This window comes from Vulpes lagopus, chromosome 6, assembly GCF_018345385.1.
Source record: "Vulpes lagopus strain Blue_001 chromosome 6, ASM1834538v1, whole genome shotgun sequence".
Taxonomy (NCBI): Eukaryota; Metazoa; Chordata; class Mammalia; order Carnivora; family Canidae; genus Vulpes; species Vulpes lagopus.
In genome coordinates this window covers 69364404-69375282 of record NC_054829.1, presented here as the reverse complement: position 1 = coordinate 69375282, position 10879 = coordinate 69364404, and the positions used below count along the sequence as shown (strand labels likewise).

The 10879-nt window shown below is 43.8% G+C and overlaps 1 protein-coding gene across 1 annotated transcript; it reads right to left on the bottom strand.

Annotated features, from left to right (window-relative positions):
• Positions 1–6625: 6625 nt before the first annotated feature.
• LOC121492583 (mast cell protease 4-like) lies at positions 6626–9651 on the bottom strand. Its single transcript, XM_041757819.1, is given in 7 exon segments — positions 6626–6769; positions 7206–7335; positions 7337–7452; positions 7825–7960; positions 8410–8531; positions 8533–8564; positions 9597–9651. Coding segments are annotated over 7 exon segments (735 nt in total).
• Positions 9652–10879: the final 1228 nt, after the last annotated feature.

Below are 10879 nucleotides of genomic sequence, written 5' to 3'. Positions count from 1 at the left end.
GCAGATGCTTAACCGACTGAGCCACCCAGGTGCCCCTCCTTTTTTCCTTGAGTGGCAAATGCTGCCCAGCTACAGGCAGATTCTGGTGAGGCTATTGGGGGAGGCGTGAAGGGAAGTTATGTGAGACTAAAGACAGGTGGTGTACAGTCCCGGTGGCTCCGGGGAGGACCAGCCCTCTAGGTGTCACCGAGAGTTTTCACTGGTGTTTCTGCTGAAAGATGTTTGGGTTGTTTCCAGGTTTTTGTAATTATGAATAGAGTTGCTATTTTTAGCAACTTTTGTGGACAGGTTTTTATGTGAACTTAACTTTTCATTTCTGTAAGGTAAATAGCCAGGCATAGGATTCTGGATCATATAATAAGTGTATATTTAATTTTCTAAGAAACTGCTGAACTATATTCTAAAGTGGCCATACCATTTTGCACTCCCCAGCAATGGATGAGAGCTCGTGTTGGGCCACATCTGTGCAAGCCCTGGGTATTCAGTATTTTTAAAAAGGCTGTTTATTAGAGAGAGAGAGAGCTCATGCACATGAGTGGGGGAGGGGGAAGAGGCAGAGGGAGAGGGAGAAGCAGACTCCTTGCTGAGCAAGGAGCCCAATGTGGGGCTCCATCCCAGGACCCTGAGATCATGACCTGAACTGAAGGCAGACACTTAACCTACTGAGCCACCCACGCACCCTCAGTATTTTTAATTTTAGCCATTCTAATAGGTGTGTAGCAGTGTGTTATTGTGTTTCTAATTTGCATTTTTCTGATGGCTAATGAAGTTGAACATTTTCAAGTGTTTATTTGCCACCCATAAATCCTCTTGGGTGAAGTGTGCTCATGCCTTTTGCCCATATTCTAACTGGGTTTTTGTTTTCCTCCGTGAGTTTTGTCAGTACTTTTTACATTCTGGATACCAGTCATTTGTCAGCCTTGTGATTACCAAATATTTTCTTTCAGTCTGTAGCTTGTCGTTTCACTCTCTTAACAGATACCTTCCATAGTACAAAAGTTTCTAAATATCGATGAGCCCAAAAGAAGTCGATACCTTCTTTTATGGATTGTGCTTCTGGTGTCATGCCTTAGAATTTTTTGCTTAACTCCAGATCATGAAGATTCTCTATTTTTTTCCTAACAGTTTCATAGTTTTACATTTATGTTTCCATTATGGTACATTTATATTTACATTTATTTATCATAAAATGATCCATTTTGAGTTAATTTTTGTATAAGGTATGATACTTAGATTGAGGTGGGGTTTTTGTTTGTGATTTTCTTTTTGCATATGGCGTCATGAGAATTAAATGAAGAAAAGCAGGTAAAACAATAGCAATAGAAGTTAGTTTTTGTCTTTGAATTTTGCTTGGCCTTGGGATAAATGACCTCTTCATGGATATGGTGCTGACTCCTAGAGACTGTGGACCTACAAGGACAGAGGTACAGCTCACCTTACATTTCTATTGGATCTTCTGGGTGAATTACAAGTCCACAGAATGGTTATCAGCTTTCACCCATTGCCAGCTTTTTATAAATGTATTTCCTTAGGATCTAGATTTTCCTCCATCTGTAACTGTGGCTCTCACTCACTTTGGTATTGAGGAATAGAAATGTCCTTGGGGTGCCTGGGTGGCTCAGTTGGTTGAGCATTTGATTTCAGCTCAGGTCATGATCTTGGGGTTCTGGAATGGAGCCTAGTGTCCGGCTCCCCACTCAGCAGGGAGCCTGCTTCTCCTTCTGTCCCTCCCCCCACTCATGCTCTTTCTCACTAGCTTTCTTTCTCAAATAAAATAAAATCTTAAAAAAAAAAAAGAAATGTCCCTATAACAGTGACCTTGAGTCAAAATTCATTTGAACTATGTAGAGGCCAAGAGGAGGCCAACCAGGAGCCATGACTACTTTCAAATGTGGTGGCCAGGACTCAGACTAGGGTGCAGCAAGAGAGGCACATAAGTTACACTATGGAGGCGATGCTCACTCTCAGAGTCCTGCAAGTGCCTTCCTATGCAACTATCTCCTTAAACTTCGCAGCCAGGTGATTTTCTTGCCTCACTCTGAGACAGGTTTCCTGCAGGGTGGCAGCATCTTGCAGGGAAAGGCCTGAAAGATCGAGCAGCCCATGGGGTGGGCTCAGGAGCAGGGAACAGTAGATTGTGGGGACAAGATGGGAGTGAAGTGTTGGGCCTGGTATTCTAATTACTGTAAAAAATCCCACAACAAACACAAAACTGAAAAAAAGAATTTTCTGAAGCAGGCTGGAGCTACACTCTATAAATTTGGTTTTAACAAGCTCTTTATGCCACTCACTGTAGAGTCTTTCCTTGCTATGTGTGAATGGCAAAGCTTTTTATGAATTTAATGCCCACTCCTAATATAAGACGTCTATTAAATAGTAGGGAGTGGGTAACTGGGTGATGGGCATTAAGGAGGGCCCTTGAGGTCATGAGCACTCTGTTATATGCAACTGATGAATCATTAAATTCTACCCCTGAAATTAAGAATACAGTATATATTAATTAAATTGAATTTAGATAAAACATGAAAAAAAATAAAGTAAATGGTGATCTTTTGGCAAAATTTCAAATTCCTAAAACTCTGCCTTAACTCTTGCATTAATTTTCTAGAGTTACTATAACAAAGTACCATGAACTAGGTGGCTTAAAAAAACAATAGAAATGTATCCACTCAGTTGTGGAGGCTAGAAGTCTGAGACGAAGGTGTGGGCAGTTTGGAGTTCTTGCGAGGGCTGTGAGGGACAATCTGCCCTGTGCCTCTCCCTAGCTGGCAGTCCTTGGCGTCGCTTTGTCCGCAGATACCTTGTTCAGTCTGTGTTTTCACATGGTCTTCTCCCTGTATGTGGGTCTTTCCTGCCATGAGCACTTGGGCCATATTGGATGAAGGGCTCACCTGAGTTCTGCATGGCCTCCTCTTCATGAACTACGTGTGCAGTAACAACTGTGTCAGTGTGTGCACATGGCAGCCCATGACCCTGTGCATGACTGCGTGAGGGTGAGAGGTGCCAGAGGAACTGTGGGTGTAGGAGAGACAATTCCCAGGTTCTCAGGGGAGGGCCTAACACTGGGGTGGGGGTGGAGGGGCAAATATTTTCCTGCTGGTCATTTGGACCTGGGCCCCAACAACTGTGGCCCTGGAGGATCTGGTTCCTCAGCACTTCCCTGTGACCATCCTCAGCTCTCCAGAGGCCCTCTTCCCATGAGTTTGGGCAAGGCCATTTTATCCGGATGGTTTCTCCTGTTAACCCTGTGAGGCTGGGACTCTCTTATGGCTCTCAGTGGCAGCCAGGGAGGCTCCTTCCTTGGACACTATCGTCCCTACTGTGGAACTGATGCTTCAGGGATGACCATGTGCTTAACTTCCGGGTGTGGCTGGGCCACCAAGCGCTCTGGTAGCAGCTTGTTTGGTCTGTGTGGTGGCCATGCTCAGAGTCAGTGCCTGGCAACCCCTGGGGGCCGATTCAGCCTGCAGACTCAGTCCAGCTGCCCGTGGTCTTCACAGGCCCCAGGGCTTCTTGGAGGCCAGGCTGAGGATAGAGTGTCCACACTCTCCACCTCTCCACTGGTCCAGCTTCCCGGGAAGAAAAGCTGCCCTGAAAACGTGCTGTCCTAAGGGGTCAGGAGTGGGTGGGGCCTTAGCACTGATTCAGCTTGTGCTCTGGTCTCCTAAGAAAACATTATGTATAACGTCCCTGTTCCTTATCTTTCATATTTTAAAACTATTATTTAATTATACAAATATAAAGGGAGATTTAGGGCTAAAAGAAAAAACACATCTTTTCAAAAAGATTTCATTTATTTAGAGGCAGAAAGAGAGAGCACACGAGTGGTGGGGAGGGGCAGAGAGAGAGAGAGCGAATCTCAAGGAGACTGTGCTGAGTGCAGAGTCCCACAGGGGCCCACAGGAGGAGTGGAGGTACTCAGTCTCCCAATCCTGAGATTATGACCTGAGCCAAAATCAAGAGTCAGGTGCTTAACCGACTAAGCCCCCTGGGTGCCCCCCAAACCACATCTTTTAATTACCATTCTCAGCATAAGTTCTTTTATTTTTGAGATATTTACATGTTTTTTCCCTTTATTTTCTTTTTTAAAAAAATTTATTTATTTATTATATATCTAGAGAGAGCACATGCATGAGCAAGTGCCCTGGGGAAGCACAGAGAGACAGGGAGAGAGAGAATCTTAAGCAGATTCCATGTGGAGCCTGACTTGGGGCTTGGTCTCATGACCCTGAGATCATGACCTGAGCTGAAACCAAGAGTAGGCCACTTAACCAACCTAGCTACCCAGGTGCCCCTGTTTTTTTCTTTTTTAAGAGGTATTTAAATTTTTTTTCACAATCATGTTTTATTCATACCACAAATATATATCACAATTATATTTTATATGTTGTGTGACCATTAACATAGATCTATTATTATTTTTATGAATTTTTTAAAATCATAAAAACTATAATATTTGCTATTGCTTTTAAATTTTGTATTTAGAGTGCTTTTCACCAGTGCTTTTTATTTCTTCAAGTTTCTGTCTATTGTCTTTTCATTTTAGCCTTCAAGAGCTTCATCTAAAAAAAAAAGAAAAAGAGCTTCATCTAGGTTTTTTTTTATATTTACAGATTTAAAAAAAATTGAAGTATAATTAACACATAATGCTACATTCATTTCAGATGGATAATAGAGTGAACTGACAAGTCTATAGATTATGCTAGGCTCACAGTGTAGCTGCCATCTGTTGCCATGCAAGGCAATTACAGTACCATTGACTATCTTCCTTGGGTTGTGCCTTTCATCCTCATGACTTATTCATTCTGTAACTGGAAGCCTGTGTCTTGCACTGCCTTTCCCCTATTTCACCCATCCCCCTACCAGCCTCCCCTTTGGCAACTGTCAGTTTGGTTTCTGTGTTTATGAGTCTGTTTCTGCTTTCTTTTGTTTGTTTATTATTGTTTTTTAGATTCCACATATAAGTGAAATCATATGATATTTGTCTTTGTCTGACTTATTACACTTAGCATAATATACTCTAGGTCCATCCATGTTGCTGTAAATGGAAAGATCTCATTCTATTTTATGGCTGAGTAATATTCTAGTGTGTGTGTGTGTGTGTGTGTGTGTGTGTGTGTGTGTATGTGTGTGTGTGTGTGTGCATATATACTATATCTTCTTTATCCATTCATCCATCGATGGACATTTGGGTTGTTTCCATATCTTGGCTATTGTAAATAATGCTGCAATAAACATAAGGGTGCATGTGTCTTTTCAAATTAGTGTTTTTGGTTTTTTGGGTAAAAACCCAATGGTGGAATTACTGGATCATATGGTATTTCTATTTTTATTTTTAAATTTATTGATTAATTAATTAATTAATTTAAAAAAGATTTTATATTTATTCATTCATGACAGACACACAGAGAGAGGCAGAGACACAGGCAGAGGGAGAAGCAGGCTGCATGTGGGAAGCCTGACATGGGACATGATCCCGAGTCTCCAGGATTACACCCTGGGCTGAGGGCAGGTGCCAAACCGCTGAGCCACCCAGAGATTCCCCCAGTATTTCTATTTTTAATTTTCTGAAGAACCTCTGTACTCTTTTCTGCAGTGGCTGTATCAATTTACTCACTTATGCCTGTTTTACACATAGAATTTATTATCAGTCTTATATGTTATGTTTGCTTTATTTTACATCTGTCTCATCATGGCAAAGCTGGAAGCCTTGCTTTGTGGGTCAGGCAGTGGGGAAGATGGATGTGCTGGGTTCCCTGTGTCCAGCAATGGTAGCTCTTCCCTGCCTCGGGCCCGGACTACTTCTTAGGTATTTAGGGAACTGTGATGGGACCTGTTTGGAAGCCCTTGAACTGCAGGCTCCTGAGAGTTAGGTGGAGTTCATGCCCTGTTTCCCTGTGTTCAGGCAGGTGTGGTTATGGTGTGCTCACCCAGATCAGATGCTGGGAGGTATAGGGTTCAGAGTGTTGCAGATAACTTGGAGAAGGAAACTTTGGAGAACTTGGCCTAACTCAGATATTCTTCTTCTGGAAGGCCTGAGACGCTGTGTCATTTCTGGAGGAAAATGACAGTTGAATTTGAATGGCTCTGATGTAGTTCACAGGCTAGGCTGACACTGATAATCTTGGGGCTCTCCCCTCAGCTAGAATGGCCTTGCCCCACATGTGGCTCGATTCTGCTGCAACACACAGACTCATCCTGAGGACTTGGAGGAGGCATCCCTCCTCTCTCCTTCCTGAGCTGCTTGGGAAGGTTTCTTCCTTCCCCTTTGGCACATGCTCCCCTGGCTGCAAAGCCAGTATTGAGGGGGATGATAAGATAAGATAGAAGTTGGTGTAAGGACACAAGATAACAACAGCCCAGGCCTGGGGCCATTTCTAGAAACAGTCATGGGGGAGTTCCTCTGTTAGAGCAGACCAGCTCCGTGGGAGAAGGGAGTCTGACACACACATGCTGAAGGCAGCATCTTTATTGAAGTTTGCTGGGGATACAGTCAACAGGGGTTTTGTGTGCCTCTGACAGCCTCCTTGGGGCTCCAGCTGGGGCCAGGCTCTGTGGAACGGGGGCCGGCCCAGGGAGGCCTCTGGCTATGGGCTTCTCACACAGGCTGGCCAGCCTTCTGTGGCTATATATTCTTTAAGATTTTATTAATCCAGGGCACATATGGGGAGATTCGAGTGAAGACAGCAAGAGGCTTTGCATCTCCACGTCCATAAGAAACAATGCCTTGGGCCACACCTGCACACAACAGGGGGCCCCCAGAATCCCCCTGTGGGTTAGAGAAAGCAGATCATGAGCATAGAATGTCCTTTCCCAGCTGTTGCCTCATCCTTATCTCTCAGCACCCCAGCCAGCTCTAAGATACCCCAGAGTCAAATCAGGAACCCTGGCTCCTCATGGGGTCCTAAGTTAGGAGATTGTCTTATTCCTCTCTGGCATAGAACCACAACTCTAGATCTTGTCCCTTCCATTTCTTCCTTTCTCTCCTGGAGCCCTGTTCAGCTGACTAGAAGGGAGGGTTAGAGGCAGGGCTTGAGTATGTGAGGATGGAACCCAGAGGCAGGATTTAGTTTCCATGTTGCTAGAAACCCACAAACTCAGACACCAGTCACTATCCTCAGGGATTTCCTGACCCCTCCCCCTCCCAGGAGGAAGCTGTCTCCCAGGGACTGAATTGTGAGGAGGAAGTGTAGATGTGCAGTCACCTTGTACGCTGATCTTGTCTTCCTGGGATTGCCCACACAGATTTGTAAATTATGGTTGTAAAACGAATAGTGGTTGCAGGCCGCGGTGTCCATGAGTCTCAACTTGACCTCCCTCGGCGTATCTGACACCAGCTCCTGTTTTTCCCCAGCCAGCAGCCCTGTAGATTCTCCCAGGTGGGATAAAGGTAGACCAGGTGGGCAGGGGGATTGTTCCCACGGTGTGGGTCAGCTTGGCTTTTGTTTGTAGCTGTGAGGGAGGGACAGTAGATGGACCTCTCATCCCAGGGAAAGTGGGGGTGTGTTGTGGTAGATGCTCCCTGGGCAGGGCCAAGAGTTGCTCCCCAGTGGGGTGGTGATGACACAGAGTGGGAGGGGGGGTCCCAAGAAAATGGTTTGGAAGAGAGAGAATGAGAAATGCACATCTGAAGGCAACACAGCAAGTCTTCCATCGTAGTAGTTCCCAAAAGCAGCTACTTAAAAATCTGGATCTCTATTTGACAGAAGACTGCTTTACTTTTAATAGTATCCCAATCTTCATTGTTGTACATGGAAATAAATTGGTTTTGCATTAAAAAAAAAGGGGGGGGGGAATGGAGATGTCCTGGGAAGTTAATGGCACCTTCAGTAACATGATGTCGTTGAGTTTGGTGTAAGTGTTATAATTTGGGTGAATGATTTGTTCTGAGACTTCTAGCTTCTGCCATGTGGATTCTTCCTGTTTCATGTCATGAGCTCCCAGGGTGACAGTAATTTTCCTGTTGAGAAGGAGGAAAAAAGCAGGAAAGGATGCTAGTTTCCTGGAAAGGGTCCATTCTGAGCAAGGATACACTAAGCTCTCTTCTTCCCCAATGCAGGGCCACCTGAGGCACTCAGGTCTTACTCAGGACAGAAGTTTCCCCAGGGATCATAGCCAATTCAGCAAGGGTCAGGCCCTGGCAGCTACAGGGGGCCGAGAGAGCTCAGCTGGCACCAGGATGAGAGGGGAAGGGTTGGCCTGCTGTGACCTGGCTGCCCTGGATAAAGTTGTGGGCTCTAGAGGTGGAGATGGCAAATGAAAATGGACTGGTTCCTTCCAATATACATTGCTGACCGTCTTGAGATGAGTAGGGCACAAGAATCCCTCTTTAGGCTACTTTGAAGTTGTGTACAACTCTGGTTCTTATAGCTCCTCACATGAAAAGAGAGTAAGTCAAAGTTTTCTTACCTTCCTTTACAATGAGCAGCTGTCATCACAAATTCTTGACTTATGAGAAACCCGCCACAGCTGGCAATATAACCCTCGTTAGTGATGATTTCCAGATAGACCATGTAGGGGCGGGAGTGGCATTGGCTTGGACTCAATGCCACTGATAATTTCCACTGAAATAGAGAGAATCTCAGGTCCTTAAACACAGGCTCACTTGCCTTCAGACAGAGTACTGGATGAGGAAAAGGAGGTGGAAGCGGAGGGCCCACAGAGCTTCTCTCTTACTTCTAATGGAGCTCAGTTCTCCATGAGTCTTCAGAACCCCAATCCACCTGGTTAACCAACTCTCAGCCTCCCTTCAGAACTCAATAGTTAGTCTTGATTCTGAGCTGTCATTTAGGTCTTTTCTTTCTTCTTTCTTTCTTTCTTTCTTTCTTTCTTTCTTTCTTTCTTTCTTTCTTTCTTTCTCTTTCTTTCTTTCTTTCTTTCTTTCTTTCTTTCTTCTTTCTTTCTTCTTCTTATTTTGTTTTAAAGATTTTATTTATTTATTCATGAAAGACACACACACACAGAGGCAGAGACACAGGCAGAGGGAGAAGCAGGCTCTATGTGGAGAGCCCGATGTGGGACTCGATCTCGGGACTCCAGGATCATGCCCTGAGCCAAAGGCAGACAGACGCTCAACCACTGAGCCACCCAGGTGTCCCTTCTCTTTATTTTTCTTAAAGATTTTATTTATTTATTTGAGAGAGAATAAGAGAGAGTGTGCCTGAGCATGGGGAAGGGCAGAGAGAGAGGGAGAAGCAGACTCCCTGCTGAGCACAGAGCCAGACTCAGGGCTTATCCTAGAATCCTGAGATCATGACCTGAGCCAAAGGCAGACAGACACTTAACAGACTGAGCCACCCATGTACCCCTAAACTTTTCTTCATGTATCTGTCCTGATTTCCTCTGCCTGAGAGTAAGCACCAAGAACTGTGAACCAGAGGGTGGCTATTTTGAAGAAAGCAGGTTAGGAGGAGCTTCTAAAGCCAGTTTTCTGATTCTTTCTCCACCCAAGACTTCTCATCCCAGGAAAACTATCATCAATTAAAGGGAAAAAGTCTGACTCTTCCAGTTAGGAATATCCTCCTAGAATGCTTGCTGTGGGATCTTGTACTCTTACTTGAAGTCTTCTTTGACAGGGAGTTACACCCTAGACTCACCAGCTCCAGCTTCAGGAGGCAAGAGACAGGCCAATAAAAGAAGTAGGGCTTGCATTTTCCCAGTGATGGTGTCCATGGTGAACTTCTTCTGTCTCTGCCCTCCCTTGCCCCTGCTTTTATAATTCCAAAAGTAGAAGAGAGGGAAGGCTGGGAACCACAGAAACAACCTAGTCACATCTTTGTCTTTCACTTTGGCCTGGCTATCTTCCTCATCAGAAATTCTCGCAACCCTCCTGTCTTCTCTGCTAATGTTGAGGCTGTAGTTAGATCTCAAGAATCCTGTTTACTAGGACAAGGCATGCACCTTTCTCATCTGATGTAGCTCTCTTGAGGCAGACAGAATAGTAACACAGTTGGGGCATATATTTTAATTTTTTTAAATTTAATTTTTGATTTTTTAAAAGATTATTTGAGAGAGAGAGAGGGAGTAAGAGAGAGAGAGTGAGCAGGGGAAGGGCAGAAGGAGAGAGAAAAATCCTTAAGCAGACTTGCCACTGAGTGTGGAGCCAGAGGTGGGACTTGATCCCAGGAATCTGAGATCATGACCTGAGCCAAAATCAGGAATCAGACATTCAACCAACTGAGCCACCCAGGTGGCCCTTTATTTTTTATTATTGAAGTATAGTTTACATACCATCTTACATTAGTTTCAGGTGTACAATGCAGTGATTCAGCAATTCTATACATTGCTTAGTGCTCCCCATGATTACTCACCATCCATCACCATACAATGTTTTTATAATGTTGACTAATTTCCCTATGCTGTACTTTCTATTTCATGACTTATTTATTTTATAAAATATGAATAAGAATATATAAATATATGTAAAATATATTTATGAAATATAGGGATGTATAAATAGAAAATATTTATAAAATATAAGGATATATAAACAAGATATAACTATAAAATATAAATATAAATTTTATAAATAAGGAAGTTTATTTTTATTTATTTATTTTTTAAAGATTTTATTTTATTTATTCATGAAAGATACAGAGGAGAGAGAGAGGCAGAGACACAGGCAGAGGCAGAAGCAGGTTCCATGCAAGGAGCCTGATGTGGGACTTGATCCTGGGACTCCAGGATCATGCCCCTGGGCTGACGGCAGGCGCTAAATCACTGAGCCACACAAGGATTCCCAAATAAAGAAGTTTATACTTCTTAATTCCCTTCACCTATTTTGCCCATTCCCCTACCTATTTTCCTTCTGGCAACTGCCAGTTTGTTCTCTGTATATAGGAATTTGTTTTTTGTTTGTTTATTTGTTCTTTTTTTTTTT